At 41.6% G+C, this 17,869-nt stretch overlaps 2 protein-coding genes across 7 annotated transcripts; one reads left to right on the forward strand and one right to left on the reverse strand.

The window, feature by feature from the left end:
* The first annotated feature begins 643 nt into the window (after positions 1 to 643).
* Positions 644 to 10,957, forward strand: LOC125003949 (serine/arginine repetitive matrix protein 1-like). 6 transcript variants are annotated; one of them, XM_047578215.1, is made up of 7 exons: positions 2,176 to 2,275; positions 6,293 to 6,364; positions 6,587 to 7,031; positions 7,108 to 7,233; positions 8,667 to 10,124; positions 10,222 to 10,318; positions 10,769 to 10,957. In XM_047578215.1, exons 3-6 carry the CDS (start codon positions 6,597 to 6,599, stop codon positions 10,315 to 10,317), a joined length of 2,115 nt encoding a protein of 704 aa, XP_047434171.1. In that variant the 5' UTR covers positions 2,176 to 2,275; positions 6,293 to 6,364; positions 6,587 to 6,596; the 3' UTR covers position 10,318; positions 10,769 to 10,957. The 6 variants fall into 6 exon arrangements, with proteins under 6 accessions (XP_047434175.1, XP_047434177.1, XP_047434176.1 ...); XM_047578218.1 differs by having other exon boundaries at positions 2,178 to 2,275; positions 6,296 to 6,364; XM_047578217.1 differs by lacking the exon at positions 2,176 to 2,275 and adding an exon at positions 4,671 to 4,865.
* Positions 10,958 to 11,956: 999 nt separating this feature from the next.
* LOC125003950 (group XIIB secretory phospholipase A2-like protein) lies at positions 11,957 to 14,767 on the reverse strand. The gene is made up of 4 exons (XM_047578222.1): positions 14,443 to 14,767; positions 13,665 to 13,753; positions 12,525 to 12,687; positions 11,957 to 12,436 (listed from the first exon to the last, which is right to left on the reverse strand). Exons 1-4 carry the CDS (start codon positions 14,696 to 14,698, stop codon positions 12,318 to 12,320), a joined length of 627 nt encoding a protein of 208 aa, XP_047434178.1. The 5' UTR covers positions 14,699 to 14,767; the 3' UTR covers positions 11,957 to 12,317.
* Between the last annotated feature and the right edge of the window lie 3,102 nt (positions 14,768 to 17,869).

A 17,869-nucleotide genomic window follows, 5' to 3' on the forward strand; every position in this document is an offset into this window, starting at 1 on the left:
TATTCACAGACTTCTTTCATGTGTTGGTGCGTGTTACCACTATGGACTGATGTTGTTACCTTGTTCAGTCTTTTATCGACATGTCCTATTACGGTTCAGATGTGAAACAAGTTAGATTTGGTAGAAAAAGTTGTCAAATAAATGCAGGGAAATTAATATATCTCCATTAGAAATGTAGTAAACCTTATCGACACCCTGGACAGGCCACCAGTCCATTGGAGAGCATAGACAAAAGTTTCTTGTTGTGACCATTTCCTGATAAGATTTGAATTTACAATGATGGATTAAATAGCAACTGAATACTAATTCCATGTCATTACAATTCAGAAGATTTAATAAAAGATGCCTTGAGTTTGACATATGTGGCATGTCGAACTCAGGGGGTAATATTTTGGTTGTCAGTGAACTCATTAATTAACAGGGCTTTCCATTAATTTAGTAAAACTGAAAAATACAGTAAAAATGTTAACTTATTTCGCATAGTCAATACCACATTGTGAAAATACTAGAAAAAGTCTCCGTGAATTTCAGTGAAGCTCCATAAATTAGAGGTGAATCTATTGATCTGTTGTGCGGTGAAATATACATGTCAATGAATCCTCCAGCCACCAGGTGGCGGTGGTTTAAACCACGTTATTCCGGATTGGAGGAGTAGAAACCCAAATATCCCGGCGATATCACACATTTGTTTCACACATTGGCTTGCATATCTGCTCGGCAGTTTGTTGTCTCTGAGACCTTTATAAATTGCTAACCACAGTCAAAGCCTTTACCCCTAATATAATTTAATTTGAGGAGCCGCCCGTCCTTTACAGAAAGTGGACTCGTCCAACGGAAAAGGTATTTTACGCTCGCTCTTTCGTCCTGCGGTGTTTTGCTAAGTAGGTGAACCTGAAAAATAAGGTCTTTAGCAGATTTAACTAAATACCAGGCTCAGTGGGTTTGCACACATAAGTCTCCCATGACTAAAAATAACCGCATGTCGACTGTATTCATTGTAAAATTGAATATTTCCCTCTAACTAGCTAGATATTCTGTGCAGGCCAGTTAGCAGTTGACCTACTAGCAACGAGTTCCTTATGTTAGTGAGTTAATAGCTCAGAAAATACTGAATTAACCTGTTTTAGCCTCTGGTTTTATTCGTGTGTGACACTGTCTCTGCGAAAATCTGGACACATTTAGTTTATTTATTCATTTATTTTTTAATCTTGTTCATGTTATTCATATGTCGAATTACATCATTTTTTTAAATATATATATTTGAATAGACTTATTTTGGACTCTTTGATCCTAGAATGACATAAATGTATTTCCAGTGTGTACATGGTCATGACTTAAGCTTATTATCTCTTAGTTTATCACACTAGTACTAGTTCTGGTTCTTAATCTTGAAGCAAGATGGTGTAAACCCACTGTTTAAATATGTCTAATTCTGTTTCTCATTGTTTTCTTGTATCAGCTGGTGGAGCTGCTGTGAGAAGATGTACTCAAACAAGTCTGAGTACAGTCACAGACGGCAGTACAGCGACAGAAGTGTAAGGCAGCGGGATGACTACGATGACGGATGGGAAGAAAGGCGTGAAGCTCAGAGACCTCAGGATTCCCATTATAAATACGGCCGAGATGGACGTCGTAGCGCAGAGAGGGCGGCCGGGATTAGAGAGTTCAGCGACTCACCTAAGAGGCAGTACAGTAAGGATTCAAATTGGAGCAGAAATAGCCCAGTAAGGAGACGCATGTCTTCGCCAACTTGGGGCGGCTCTCAACAGAAAAGGCAAAGGTTTGCGGAGGATGATGAAAGCGATTACAGGTACAGGTGTGAAACTTCCACGCTGTCAGCAGACAGTGTTCCACATGCACACGAGGATTTTAAGGATAACCCGCCACCAGACGAGGATTTCAGGTACAGGAGGTCCCCTCCAGGCTCCAGACACAGACAGCGACACGAAGAGTTCGCGTACAGACAACGACATGATGATTTAACTTACAGACAGTTGTCTGAGAGCTGCAACGATAGAGATGGTCATAAGAGGAGCCGTTCACGAGAGAGAATGCGGTTGCAAGATCACCCAACCAAGGTGGGTTACAATTTAAAATGTAAGCTCAATCGGGGATTGGTTTTATTTTCCTTATGTGGTTTTGTAAAATATTTCCTCATGTCAAACAGATTTATGCCAAACCCAGAGAGAGGACTCGCAGCCCTTCCACATCCACATATCGTGAAGATTATCATCAAGGTAGAGCGAGGTTTCCACCAAATGACTCTAGTGCACAGGTGAGTTTGGTTTACTTTACAGGGTGCTATAAAAAAGCCCTTTTCACTTTTTTTTTTAACTCATCAGAGCAGGAACAACTCAGGCTCCCGGGCCATGCGCTCACAAAGTCCTGGACCTGCCATCATTAGTGTTTGATCATTAAAACTGTGCTTTTCCTGCTTTTGTGAAAAACCTGTGTTATATATTAAACTAAACTTCATTGAGGGTTGTCGTGTAAGGTGGTTTAGAGTTGTTTTATATAGAAAGAAATATCAAGTCAAACTTCTTATCTGCCACTTTAGAAATTTCTTCAACAAAGCTTCCTTCTTGTGTTTAGTGCTAACACAAACATAAAGGAAGCTGCATGCAGCCATAGCCGACCTGTTGTTATGGTCTGTACCCGATACACAATGCTGGATTTTTAAGGAGTAAAGCTTCAAACGCACCTTCACACTAGGGATGTCACGATTACTCAATTTCGCAATTAATCGCGGTATTAATCGCTACAATTAATTAATCGTAATGTTCCTGAATACCGTCAGATAATAGTTCGCCGGAACCATAGTTAAGGGCAACTCAAACGTAACATAACAAAGTTACGCAACACCCTCGCCGTGTTTCCTCTATATTCATTTAGGAGCGGCGGGTCCCCATTCCTAAATCCTAAATTCTTGCTGGTCACACACGCTGGTCAGTTGACTGTATCACATGATGGTGGTGACCGACGCTGCACGTTAAATCATCCGACGATTCATCGAGTGGTTTTCTTTTTGCTCAGATGTATGTGTGCACAAATACAAATATTGGTATATAATTAGTAATGTAATTATGTTTTGGCATCAAAAGATAGAAATAAAGGAAACCTTTAAGGAGTGTTCATGTGATTTTACATATAGATTTGTGAAATCAATCAACGCATAATAATCGTGATTATCGTAATATCGTGATAAATTCTCTGACAATAATCGTACGAAGGAAACCTGTAATTGTGACATCCCTACTTCACACTGACGCTGAGCTGCCTTTCCATTGCAGCTTGAATAGGAACCAGTTATTATACCATTTTTTTTTTTTTTGAGAGAAGCTTCTTAAACACTAAGGCTGTAATTCATAGTCAGGAAGTGCTGTTGGATTTAAAGATCACACAGTTTGTTTCTTTAATGGCGACACATTTGTCACAAGTATCATTTTAGACGATAGCTCCATAAACTGTGGCTTCCTTGTGTTTCCCTCAGTCTTTTGAGAGTAAATTCCCGCAGGGTGCTGCTGTTCCGGACCAAAGACCAACTAAAGGTTTCCAGCGTTTCCTCGATGTTCTCAACAAGGGCGTGAATGTTGACGTTCTTACCAAGATAGTGACTCAAACCCCGACCGAAGTCCCCGCTTCTCCAAGTTCATTTGTGAATTTCGATGATCGCCCGTGGTCTCCCAGTCGTGCTGAGAAACAACAGAGAAGCCACTCAAACAACCGCGGGGATGAGAGGGAGACGTCCAATGCGCCGGTTTCTCCAAGGTCTCACCGCAGGTCTCTCAGCCCAAGGAGGGGTCCTCTGTCTGATGTGAAGTGTCTGCAGAGGGGTGTCGGCGAGCAAAGCTACAGCAGATCCAAGTCTCCCTCAGGTATGGAAAAGATGACCCTGACGCCCGAAGATGAGCACAAGCACAAGCAAATGCAGGATGTCCTGCAGGCCATCGGCCTCGATCTGGGATTTGAAGAGCTCGGCCAAATGTCGAATCGAATTCAGGAACGTCTGTATGGAAAGAAGGACAATGACTGGGCCCAGAAAGCAAGTAAGGAGGGCGGCACGACGCAAACGTCTTCTCTGAAACGTCACAATAGATCGTCATCGAGCAGATCTAGTTTTAGCCCAGTACCTCAGGACTGTTACTCGTACAGTGCTCAGAGCGATGGAACAGAGCTGGACCAACCACAGGTTCACGAGTCTGTTGAATATAGCCAGGAGATGAGCAGTGGCTCTTTGCAGGACACTGAGAAACGTGAAAGTAACTCCCAGGACAGCACAGCTGCGTTACAAGCGTTCTCTTATAATTCCACCTATTCCGTGTCACAACCTCCTCCTCCTCCACCTGTGATGCCGATGTACTCTCCAGTCAACTCCCCACTGCTGCCATACACAACTCAGCCTCCAGCCCTCCCTCCTGTTTTGCCCCACGTCGGTCCTAGGTTTTTTCTGCCTCCCTTCCTCCCTCCCTCCCACAACCAACCTCTCAACATCTTCCCGGCTATGCTCACTCAAACAAGGCACCTATTCCCTCCACAGATGAGTAATCGGCGGCCAGCTCTGCTCCCTCTGCCACATTTAAGCGCGGTTCAACCAGTTAACACGACGCAAAAAGCAAAAACTGTGCAGAGGACCCGCTTTTTGCAGGTGATTGATACAAAACAGCCTGGATGAAGATGATTTCACGGAGGAAAATGAGTCTTAAAAACTATATGACAACGATTGAACCTTCAGGTATTCTCTTTGCAAACATTGAACGTCCCTTCAGAGAACGTCAACACTAAACATCTGCAAGCAACATGACCAGCGTCACCAAAAGCAACGACGAGAACGACACCTTGACTTCAAGTTCCATGATAAAATCTAGGTATGATGCTCAGTTTGCTCTTACTACACCTATAGTTTACTGTATGTATAGTTCATGTCATGCTGAAGACAAACACCTTTTTTTTTCATCTGTAAACTTTGTATTTTTATTTTTGTTTCAAATCAAACCCGATATTTTGATGCATCATAATTTGTGTTTTTAGTTACACTGTTCAGCCACAACATTAAAACCATTGACATCAATCGTTACAATGCAAATGTTCTGCTTGGTTGTGGCATTTATGTGGCTCTTACTGTGACACATACTTCATAACCAACGGCAGCAGCGGGACAATATTTCCTGCTATGCTGCACAAAACTCCTCAGCACTGGTCCTAGTGACACAGTAAAGCGGTCAAGGTGTTGATATCAAACTTTCAGCATCTTATTCTGGTCAAGAGGGATTGATGGTGACCTCACCCCTCAAACCACAGCGTTCCCAGCCCCGTCCCCGTCCTCCACAGGACACTCCTACACATCCAGGGTTCATGTCCTGATGGGTTGGAGCTGTTTATGGCATGAGGAGGGAGTTAAAGAACATTAGACATGTCTGTTTTTTTTCTTTCTTTGTTTTAGGGTGTGTCTGTCTTTATTTTGATAGATACCAGGAGATAAAGAGGAAACAAGATGTAGTAATTGCATGTAATTTTAATATTGTGGCTGATCTGTGTCTCTGTGTCCACATAGATGTTTTTGTAGGAGCTTTGATCAACCACAGCCAAACTTTGACTACAAAACACTCAAGCCTCTATGTTCAACAGGCGCATTTGCTTAATTTTTCTGTATGTTGCAGAAAACTGTTGTAAAAAAAAAAAAAATGTTCAACTGCATAATATTAAACACAATAATTCCAAGAGATGAAGAAGGGTTGTTTCTCTTGAATACGTATTTACTTTTATGTAACAATTTCTATATGTACGTTCTCTGCCACTCAGACATAAAGCTGAACGGGGCTTAAAACAGAACTTAAGTAGTAAATAATAATAATAAGTAGTCGTGAGCACAGTTACTGTGAGGAGCTGCAGAAGGAATACTTTTTACAACCAAGTGGGAGACTGAAAGGCAGGAGGATGCTCTTCTCAAGCATGAGCATTGACATGTAGCTATGCATAAGACTTCTGAATGTTTGATGTCCATCGTGACACTTTTCCTGGAAAGGTGAGTAGAACATGAGAAATGAGCCTTAACATAGTGGAACCGCCTCAGGGTCTCATGTGTCCCTGTAGTGTTCAGTCTCCGTCCAGCAGGGGGCACTGCCAACAATTTACCCAGTCTACAGCACACCACCCATCACTGCTCCAGCTTAGGGTGAATATTTGACATGTAGGTGTTCTTCCCCGGGGCATATTCAGTGACATTATTTAGGTGTAGCCATCCGTTTGGCAGAGCAGCACTCGATAAATTTATCTTTTCCCCGTTTTGTTAAAGAAGAAGAGGCTTTTTGAGGACCAACAGGAGGTAACCGGCCTGCTAACTGCTATGCTAAGCTAAAAGGAATCGGTGAGTTTCGCTCCTCATTAATTGTCACGTTTAAGCCTCTTTATGGAAATCGGAGTTTAAGTTGTTAAATATTTGACTTTGGCCTTTCTGAGTAGCTTTTATCCTGCATGCTAATGCTAAGTTATTTTAAGGCTGCCGTCGCTGGGTGAGACGTGTTTGTGTTCATTGAGTGAATAGTTGATCTGTTCCTATTATCAACATGTATTTCTCCCCACTGCTTAGTTACTGCACCATGAATCCACATGAATGGCATGATCCTCTTCAAAGACTACATGGACAAACAAACCACCAGGGTGGCTGGGACTCCTACTACAACTACTCCAGTTATTCTTCTTCTGCTGAGCCACACAACAGAGGTGTGGGACACAAGGAGCTCAGTCGTCCCTCACACAGTGTTTACAGCAGCAGGTTAAAGGATGGGGACCCGGACGGAGAGCCGCTGGAAATCCTCGAGGAGGATGCTGAGCTGGAGAGAAAGAGGAAACGGCTCAGAGAGATAGAGGAGCAGATTATTTACAAGAAAGCTTCGCTCGCTCTGAAAACGATTGGGAGTTTTGTGAAGGAGGCGACACCACCGGGGGATTCCTGTAACAAGCAACCAGATACTCTGAAAAACAGGGTGAACACGATTCTGCTGCAACGCCACTCTCCCAGCTTTCTCCCACGGGTGAGGAGCGCGAGATGAACGACTACTTTCCTGGTGATGTTTTGTATATTGACTTTGTTTCTCATCTAATGCTCAGGCCCGGTCACAAAAAGAGAGGAGAAGCACATCCAGTCTGCAGGAGTGTCATCCCCTGCAGCTCAGAGTGAAGGCGCTAATGAAGCAGAGACATCGTGGCCCCTGTGTTTTCCCAACAAACACTGAGGTTTGTAATAAAAAATTAGTAAAAGAAGTCACGTCCTGCTTAGAGTTCGGCAGCTTTTGTTTCATTTCATTTGTGACGGTGGTGAAGATACAGATGGACCATTATTACAAATTCAGAAGAATTGATTTTGATTTTATTTATTATTTTTTAAAAGAAAACATCATCCTAAAGGTTTTGAAATGAAGTTGAACAAAACTCTGTTTCCAGTCCTGGGTGCTGAAACCAACTTAGTTGAACGTAATTAAATACCAATTCAATAATAACATAGTTTGATGATATTTAAAAGCTTAAAAGCTGTCTAACATAATATATATTTTTTTTACTTTGTTTTTGTACAGACAGAAAAGAAAACAAATCAGGGCTAGGACAGTATCAGCAGAAATCAAACATAAAATGAAAAAGGCGCAGGTACATTACATAACACAGTGAACTCTGACTTAGAAAAACATATTAAGAGTCATCGTGTCGCCCATAATCCTATTTTTCCCAGTATTCATGTCCCTTCCCATCCCCCCGCAGAGTAAAGGTCATTTTTTTAATAACGCGGCTAGAGTTCACCATGTTCATAAAGGGTTACATCCAACGTCTCACCATTTAGTTGCCCCACATCTTTCCAGAAAGATAAGATATGGGGGCAAGACCAAAAAAAAAAATATGAACATGGTTCGCAGAAACCGCACCAAACTCCCACCAGCACGAAAACTGCAAACAACTTAGACTTGTGGTTCAGTGAAACAAAAAAAAAAACGTGTGGTGTTGAGAACCTGGCTGTTGGGTATTTATTATTCCAAATGAATCTTGAAATGTGTTTTTCCCACTCCCTGAATCACTTATCTGGAACCTCTATGGGAAGTGCTGTAAATAAATATAACAATATGTTTATTTAAATTGTCCAGATTCTACTGCTGAGGTCAAGGGGCAACAGGCTCCACCTGCCTAGATCATCACACATTTTCTTATTCGTCTGTTTATAATTAACTTCATATAACTATGAAATATTTTTGTCAAAGTGACACCCAAATATTTAATTGGTGCTGGGACATTAACTGTTTCAAAGAGATAAAGTGTAAACTCAAGATGTGTGCTTGTTGGACATTAAGGGGAATAATCACTATTCCTCCTGTAAATCCAACCAGATTCAAGGTTTTTGATTGTGGTAGGAACAACACCGATGTACAGAGAATTTTGTTTTTGTCACCTCCCACTTCTATTCCCTCAAGAAAAGATTCCTCTTTAATAGTTTAGGCGAGTGGCTTTGAAGCTGAACTTTATGTTCAAAGGACCCATTTTAATGCGTCACTATAGACATTTGCAACGAGAGTTTGTATAAGCTTGTTAAGGAAGGAAATGAAAACAGCTGATGTGCTGTCCATTCTTCTTTCAATTTATGTTTTAACAAGAAGTGAAATCTCTGTATATGTGACTGTTCTCAGGTCCCTGGCGTCGCTCTGCCTCATCCCAGCCAAAGTGTTACTCAGCCCGAAAAGAAGGAGAACGGTGCCAACCAAGGCTTCATGCGCTTCCTCAGCGTGCTCAACAAAGGAGTGGACATCGAGTTTCTCAGCAGGATCGTCAACGACGACAGTGAGGAGGTCCTGAACCTTCACCCTTCTCACATGGACAGCGAGTCAAATCCACGCGTCACGAGTGAGCGCCACGCACTGAACACTGAATCCTCTCTGCAGAGCCACAGCTGGACCAACAGTGCAGACAGAAAGACTGACTCCCCCAGTAGAGAGCAGCCCTTCACTGGGAGACCCTCCTTACCTGATCCTGAGGAGGAGACTGACAGAAGAGGGCGCACTCTGATCAGTCGCAGTGGTCGATCAGAATCTCCCGTGGCAGTGAAGAAGAAAAAGAAGGAGGAAGGAGAAAACTCACAAGCGGGAGAGCAGAATCAACAGCTGCAGAACATTCTTAAAACTCTGGGCTTGAGTCTAGAAACGCGAGAGCTGGACCAGCTTGCAGACCGCACTCAGATGAGGTTGTATGGGAAGAGGCATGAAGGCAGGCGGGGGACCGACAGGACACCAGAGCAGAGGAGTCAGGAGAGGGTCTCCCACAGAGACGACAGGAAGTCCCCACGATCCTCCTCCTCTTCCTCCTCGCGTTCCTCCTCCTCCTCCTCCTCCTCCTCAAAGTTGACAGCTCGAAGCTTAACTCCGAGCCCTTCACGGCGACGCCGCTCACGCAGCAGACACTCGGATGGAAGGCGAAAGTTTGACCACAGCCCTTCAGGAGGAAGAGATGAACTTCAAAATCGTGGCAAAGAAGAGGCACAGACACACACGGACAGAGCTGAGATACCGTCAACACAAGTCTCTGCTTATTACCATCAGTATCCACAAATGCAAACTTTTCTCTATCCTCCTCCTGTGTTTCCAGATTACAGGTTGTCCGAGTTCTCTCATTACACTAATTACAGCAGCAGCTGCAACAGTGCTGCATATTCTCCCTGGACACATGCTAACTCACAGCGCTATTTCCCATCTAACATAAGTAACAGCCATCCCAGTGCTCCTGAAGCCGTCCCGTCGTTTTTTAATCCCGACCTGTCTGAGAGCGAAGGTCAGGTGGGATCGACGTCTGCGTCTCGCTGCCTGAAGGTCATCAGCACGGTGCAGTCGGCCAGGAAGCAGACTCTGGTGAACTTGACGAGGCAAACTAGAAGAAGAAATGGCAAGAACGGTTTACGGAGAGCAAGGAAGAAACGCAAAAAGAAATGGAAAGCCATGTCAGCCAAGAATCCTAAGCAGCTCCAGACCCCGTGTCCATCTGAACAGAATGTGACGGCTCCACAGGATCCTGAAGGTGACTCCACAACCAAAGAGTTGATACATGAGAAACGGGACCTGACAGAGGAGGAAATAAAAGCTAACCTGAGGAAAAAGGTTTGTTGAGCTCATTCATGTTTGTCGTTTTGAGTTGCGTTTTTGGAGGCACAACGCTCTAACTCCATTTCACTTTTATTCCTTGTTAAATCACCAGCTTGAAGCATTTAACCAGAAATCGAAGCTCGCCAGCCGGCTGCCTCACACCTCGGTCGTACCACCAGCCTCCTCTCTGACCTCAGAGATCAGTTAAAGTACGTGACCTTAAAGGATTTTTCCCATCTGCTTCATGTTAGTGTAGTTCCTACTAATGTGTCTTTGTAGATACTGTTAACAAGGAGTCGCACTAAACAGCTTATATTTCAGAGCACTAATGTGAGTCTGTGTGTGAAGATACCCCAGAAGGTTTTATTTTAAAAAAATGTTTAAAATTCATGTAATAATTCTGTCCTTATGTGGGGAACTGATTATGCAAATGTAGAGTAGAACTGAGTCTGACTAAGTCTCATGTGTTTGGAAAAACCGAAGGGTTCAAGATAATGCAGGGAAACTCCTTCATTGCAGAGTTGGAGGCTTGATGAATGTTCTTACTTGGGCTTGTTTGTTGTTTGTTGTTTACCAGTTTACCAGAACAAGCACAATCATAATTGCTTGAAATGACCTCTTCCTAAACTGTCTGCTGATGATCTTTCTCTTTTTCCCAGGTTTCTGAGGACCGTTGAGACTGGCCTTTCTGAACTTGCTTTGACCTCTGGCACCACAGACATTTAACCATCATTTCATTTCACATGCAGTTCACAGTGTCACAGAGACATTTTGACCTTTACTCAACATTTCCATTTTTTAACTGAATCATTAAACTGTTAACAAATAAATGTCTTCAAAGTAATATATGTCTGCAGTTCTCAGTGTGTTTGCTCATTTTAGCTGTTTCGTTTCTCATATATTCCTTGTATTGTGGTGGATATTGTCTCTGTGAGATAGCAGCACGGTGAAATATGAAGAAGGGGATAATAACCTGAACAGAAACGCTTAATCGCAAATCATATTTGAATTAATGATCAACTATTAACTTCACTTTAATAATATCACTTTTATTCCCATATTTGTTGTTTGTTGAGACAAAAGCTTTTTTTTTTTTTTTTTTTTTTTACTGGCCAGGTATAGTAGTTGTCAGGATAATTTCTGGACAGGTCGCCACTCTATACAACAAACATGTCTTTGGACTGTAGGAAGACGCATGCAGACTCGCACGAAAGAAAGAAGAGGAGAGCTGCAGGAAAGATCCCAGTTTTAGGTGTCAGCACTAACCACTGTGCCATCCAAAAGGTGAAATACTAGTACCTATTCAGGCCCAATAGAGAGCGTCTTTTTAGCTCTGTTTCATTCTCATCTCCTGCCTGGTAGTGCTGGTGGTGCAGAGTAGTCTTGACGGCTAACGAAAAACTTAATCTCATAAAGCCCAGGTGACAGTTCTCTGTAGGCCCCTTTCTTTTTGTTGTGCTTTCTTTTTAGTAACTTTGGATACAAACATAGTTTGTAATCACGTTAGGCCCGAAAATGTACTTACAATTACTACGAAAAACAGGCTGCTCCTCATAATGTTATAATGTTAATGTGTCTGGTTATGGATAATGGTCCCTGCAATCAAGTGTTTGAGAAACACAACAAAGTTTTTGAGATCAGATCAGTGTCATCTGTGAAATGTGCTGGAGAGAGATGAAAGTATCAGCTACAAAACACCTGGCAGGAGGTCATACAGGTACAGCCGTACGGTTCTCTGGCTGCTGGAGGCAAGTGGTTTTTTTTTTTTCTCCACACAAGTTGGCGCTGACCTGCTCACAGGTAATGACTAATACCATTTTTATACCAGGATGCGAAACTGTTGAGTGTATTTTTTTAAATCACATTTTATTCACAAGTGAGGTATAGTAACACTTAACACACATCTTCCTTACAGTGGAGGAAACAAGCCAGTTTTGTATTTGAAACAAAACCATCACCTTTATTTTGATGCTGCAGACAAAGGAATACAGTACTGGCTCGCAGCACAGTGCGCAGCAGAAATTTCAACAGCAACTGATTTTGAACAAAACAAAAGCAAGAACTAATGAATAAATTACTCAAGTAGTTGCAGCCGCCTTTGCAACACTGCAGCTCAGAAGACTGCCCCCAGAAATGAGGCTCCTGGACTGGTGCTGTTTCATAAATAGGAGAAATGGATTTTTTTTTAATTTTTTTTTTAATATATATCTACAGTTCGTCTTTCTCCTCTCCTTGGCAGTAGCAGGCAGCTCTCTGGCTGTTCATGTAGGGTCTGCAGCCCAGAGTCCACACGGTGTTGAACAAGGTGTCTGCCACCGTTTCACATGCTGCGGAGGGAAGGGGAAACGGGAATGTCAGTCTGAAAAAGAAGGCATCTGGGACTAGATTAATTCGACCGAGTGAAAGGCGCCTGACCTTCAACCTTCGACACGAAGCCGAGGCTCTTCTTGAGGTCTGAGCAGATGCTGTGGAGGCACCAGCGGAACTTGGAGTCGCAGCGGTACTTGTTGGAGCCGCACGTGTCGTAACACATGTCCAGCTGGTTGCAGCACTTGGTCATGGCAGGGATGCCCATGTCCTGACACACAACACACGGGGTTAACATGTGGGCCTAAATACTGGTTCTATTATTCAGTCAAACGTAGCACGTTTAGGGAGAGTAGGAAAATAGGACTTTTTGGATTTCATCATTGGAAATTGGAACTATTTAGTTAGTCTCGTATTAAACAAACCCAACTCCGTGTCATCCTCAGATGACGTGTATGACTGTGTTGCAACTGACTTGATTCACTCAGCAGACTTTTGTCTGAGAATATTCAGTTCTCGAATAGAAAGGCTACGATTCTTATGGCTTGGGTTCTTATGGGAGGAGGTGGTTGATTCATTTTCTATGGTTAATATTGGCACCTAAATTTAATTCGGGTTTAGTCCTTTTTGTCAGTTGCATTCTAGTTTTTAGATGTGACATAACCTACATTTTTGAATCTTCATTTTTACACACATCTCTGAGTAGCAAGTAGCTTTCTGTGAAGGTTCTCAGTCACTTGGGCAGCGATGGCATATGCAGTAAACTGGCACTTAAATGAGTGGTGAAATGTCTTTGAGAAACAAGTCCACTGGCCCTTGTTTTGGCTGTTGGCTGTTTGGTCATGCTCTTGTGTGTTTATTTCCTGTCTATGAGAGGTCTAGGTGGGTTCAATAAGATACTGTTCCCTCTACGTTTAACCTCACAGGAGTAGTTACATGTTCAACATAAATACCAGCACATTTCATAACTGAACATTCACAAGACGATTCACATAGGACGTCATCACTATTCACACCAGAAATTATCTAACTGACGCTGAAACTCTGATCCATGTTTTTGTGGATTCTAGACACTTATGAGGGCTTATGTAATAAATTAAAAGCAATTTAATTCGTCAACTCAGGTTTTACTCTGGTGCAAAGCCCTAATCTACTTGTGAGATTTGCCATAAAGGCAGTTTATGTCTGATAAATGCATCTTTTGTGCTCCACATTTGAAGTTGCTCTGAATAGACAGAAGAGACTCACCCCTTCAGGAATGGGAAGACCGAAGAAGTAGGAGGTACAGCCATTGGGTTCAGGCATCTGGTAGCCAGGGCGAGGAAGAGGAGCTTTACCTGAGGGGTGGGGAGAAGAAAGAAAGAAAGAAAGATAACACGTGTTTCACAACAGGCCGGTGGAAATGTGCTGGACTCTGTCTGATAACCTTAAAATAGAACCGTGTTTGCACATAGAGAAACACGCTTTTCTCACTGGGTTTGTTTGTGACATATTCTTCAGTCACCACATGAAATCTCTCCTATCACCCAGAGGTCACAGTCCATTTCCAGGCTCAGATGATGATGTCACTCAGATGATAACAAAGGAGTGAATGAATAAATCCCATTAAGTATGAGAGTAATCGTCGGAGTCATCAGTCATCAGTAATGTATTAAAGAGCTACAGAGGAGCATCTGTGCAAATGTTGGGCATCTTTGAAATCAATATCTGATTTATATCTTAATGAAAGTATTGGAAACATACGACTTGCATGAATATGAAATATGACTATTATAATCAATTTCAATCAAAACGGGAATATTATTTCTTTATTTTAATCACATTTTTCTAAAGACAAGAGATTAAAAGGTCTTAAATGGATAAATATATAACTATATATATAACTATAAATATGAAGTTGTATTAAGGAGGAGTCTAATTTCATTTGAGATTATTTTAGCAATACTAACGTATGTGGCGGATCTCACAGGCTGAACAAAATCAATACCAGTTTAAAGCTAAACCAGAGTGCATTTAAGCGATTTACCAAATCTGCAGCGGTATTGGCACACTCCATCACGTCCGCCCATGAACTCCAGCATCGAGTCAAAGTAGCTGCCGACTGCCTCAAAGCCACCTCTGAGGGAGTTCAGTCCCCACTCTCCGTTCTCATCCTCTGCCTGGGCTCCATCAGGGGCTTGGCCCGCCGCTGGCGGTGCTGCTGACGGGTCCCTGGGCTCCTGACTGAAAACGCTGTGCCCCAGCAGGAGCAGGAGGGGAGCGAGAAGCGCCCAACGGGTCATCCTGCAGCTCTGAAGGCTGAGTGTGAACAGAGTTCAGTGGCTGAGGCAGGATCGCAGATACAGTCAGAGGCAATACTGAAACTGTCTGCGTGACCTGAACTTTGAGCCAAGCGCAGGGACGGCCTCACATGTGGAGGAACAAAGTCCGGCCTCTATCTCATCTTTTTCAGCATATTGGAGCCTTTATCATTCATGCTGATTGATGAGAGGCGGCGCACTTGTTTACCAGTTGATTTGATCACATTTTAATCCCGTTAGTTACAGACTTAATCTGTTTTGACAGCAGCCCATCACCTGGGTCAGTAAACGCATGAGGAAGTGCCTGTAGTAAACTAATGAGCAAACAGATCCAGCATTTCCAAACAGATAAATATTACATACTGTGATATTTATGTTTATTTATTTACTATTCTTTGGTGTGTGGACTCTTCTATTTCCCTTTATTTCTCACCATAAAATCCAATTTGGATTATGTGACGGTGATCTGAACAGGATGAAATGTTTTGTCACTGTGAACTGACTGAGTGAGAGACTGATGGATTGATTTGCTTAATGCATATTTGGAGCAAATACATCTTATTTCATTTAGACAACCTAGACTGTAGATAAATCGTAGGCCCAAAGTTTTCTGCAACAGTACATTGGTGCATTAACTAAAGCATTTCATAGGAAAGGACAACACAGAAGTGAACAAAGCAACCAGGAATGTGCAACTACTAGTGCTAACGCCATTATTAATTGTTCTGCCAATGGTAAAACCAATCAGGAAGTGATATGTCAATGGTTGCTAAGGAAGAGGGATTACTTATTGTTACACCTGATTTTTTCATCATCAGTTTTTTCAATGGTAGTAAATAGTTGTACAAAAATGTGTGATGCATTACCTTCATTTTAATGTAGATGGTTATAAATACATTTGTTGTTTGCTAAATTTGTACATAAGCTTTTGATATTTACACTCTAGATTTAAATTCTAAGTTATAAAAATGGTTCGTTAAATAAGTTTGTTGTTTTCAAAAATAACTTTTTCCTACTCGGATTTTATGGTTTTAGTGTGTTTTTAGGTTCAATGTGTTAATACAGTTTGTCAAAATTAAAAACTAATCATAAAATGACACAGGTGAGGTTGTGCTGAAAAGAGTGATACCAAACAAGGCAATGTAAACAGTTTTTAAGGTGAAATATAAAGGTAAAACCAAAAGTAGTCAAAAACGGCCAATTATGCTCTGGATTACAGTGGGCTGTTTCTTACATGTTTCATGTTTCTCCAAGATCATGTGATCATCATCCCCATCGGTTGGTATCTGTTCAACCTTAGACTGATACTTTATTCATCACCGAGGGAAACTGCTTGGTAAAAGAACCTTAGTTACACATTAAAAAAACAAACAAAAAAAAACACTCTAGTGAAAAATGCATATGAACAAATGTACAAGAATTAAAGACAGATGTAAATATATATATTATATACATAAGGAGGATTGTTGCTGTTCACACTGACTCCCAGATACGTGTGGTGGTCCATTACTTCCACCTCCATGATGATGGGCTCTGCTGGTGCCATCTTCCTCCTGAAGTCATTGACCAGCTCCTTGGTCTTGTCCACATTCAGGAGTAGGTGGTTTGTCTGGGACCACTCTACAAAGCCACCCCCTTATCTTTATCTTCATTGTCTCTCAATCTGCTCCTGCGTCTGTCACTTTGCAAAGCATTGCTTCATATCTGCCTTTGCTTAACCTTTCCTTTTCCTCTCCATTTCTTTGATCTTGAAGACCTGAACACATCTCTATCACTCTTCCTAAACACAAACATGTTAATCCAATCCCAAAAGTAATTATTCTAATGTACACTATTAAATAAATAAAAATGATAACAGTAACAGTAAGTAGATAATAGTGGTAGTCGTACCAAACAGTTGTAAAAACAAATAATGCAACCAGAATCTGATTTACATACAGTTTACATGGCATTGAAGTATGCAGTAATGGTTGAATACTTTTTTTGTGTGTATGTCTTGTATTCTTAATGCAGATACTAAAAATTACTAGTGCTGGTTTCGCCCAATATGTTATTAAGTATTATCACCAGAAGAGGCCGCTAATGGGTTTGACAGATTTCCACAGTAGTGTCAGTGGTACTTTACCTCCACTTTAGATAAATGTGCTTGTTGCTTTTAAAGCAAATGTAACGGAGGACCACTGATCAGGTGTAACATTTACATCACTACAACCATGGAAAATGAAAGACGTGATGGTGAAATCTTCAGCTATTTGCCACAGGTCTGCAGGTCCTTTCTGTCTCTGGCTTTTTTTTGTGACACACGGTTTCGTATTCAGTAAATCTCTTTTTTGAAAGACATAATCGATGGTACAGTTATTTGAGTTCATGTGCTTTCCACCCTCACTGCTTATCAGTCAACATCAAAATCCAATATAAAAGAGGTGTATATTAGTCCAGTGTAGTGGTATAATTAGGTGTAAGTTTGGAATCAGCGGGACTACCCTTTCCATGAAAATATTATAAATTAGGATTTTTCCCCTAAAATTTGCAATTATCTTGTTAGATAGATAGATAGATAGATAGATAGATAGATAGATAGATAGATAGATAGATAGATAGATAGATAGATACTTTATTCATGAAATATCAAATATTAAAAATACTAAAATACATTAATTACACACTACATTTCAAAACCAAACCAAAACTGCCACTGTCCAAGGATACTGGTACAGGAAAAGGCGTGATAGTTACAGGTCTTGAACCTCATCTGGTCCATTTGTTTACTTCCTATTTGACCACATTCCATTGGACGAACTAGGGTCAGGTGATACTAGAACGCGCTGTGATTGGATGATGGAAACAGTATGTCCCATTGTTTGTCTGGTCGGTTCAGGAAACGTAAATATGTTTTTTATAAATCATTATGATCGATTGGAAAATCGGCTGCGAAAAAGGACAAATATATATATATATTATTGGGAGATAAATGAAACCTGAAGGCATCTATCTCAAATACAAAGTTATGTGGGCGATGGGAGGAAGGTGGGCTTGAAACGCGTCTGAGAATAGGTCATACAAGTCTCAGTTTCACATTACACAGAATAGGCAATATCCAACCGGAAAATGCACTCAATGTAACCAACCTGAGACAGTGGAGCATGTTCTACT

Source organism: Mugil cephalus, chromosome 2, assembly GCF_022458985.1.
Source record: "Mugil cephalus isolate CIBA_MC_2020 chromosome 2, CIBA_Mcephalus_1.1, whole genome shotgun sequence".
Lineage (NCBI taxonomy): Eukaryota > Metazoa > Chordata > Actinopteri > Mugiliformes > Mugilidae > Mugil > Mugil cephalus.

Coding starts and splice junctions, on each gene's coding strand:
- LOC125003950 (XM_047578222.1), bottom strand. CDS start 14,698: ATGACCCGTTGGGCGCTTCTCGCTCCCCTCCTGCTCCTGCTGGGGCAC. Junction 12,688..13,664: donor GTCTTCCCATTCCTGAAGGG/GTGAGTCTCTTC, acceptor GTTGTGTGTCAG/GACATGGGCATCCCTGCCAT. Junction 12,437..12,524: donor CTTCGTGTCGAAGGTTGAAG/GTCAGGCGCCTT, acceptor TTCCCTCCGCAG/CATGTGAAACGGTGGCAGAC.
- LOC125003949 (XM_047578215.1), top strand. CDS start 6,597: ATGAATCCACATGAATGGCATGATCCTCTTCAAAGACTACATGGACAA. Junction 7,032..7,107: donor CTCCCAGCTTTCTCCCACGG/GTGAGGAGCGCG, acceptor TCTAATGCTCAG/GCCCGGTCACAAAAAGAGAG. Junction 7,234..8,666: donor TTTTCCCAACAAACACTGAG/GTTTGTAATAAA, acceptor GACTGTTCTCAG/GTCCCTGGCGTCGCTCTGCC.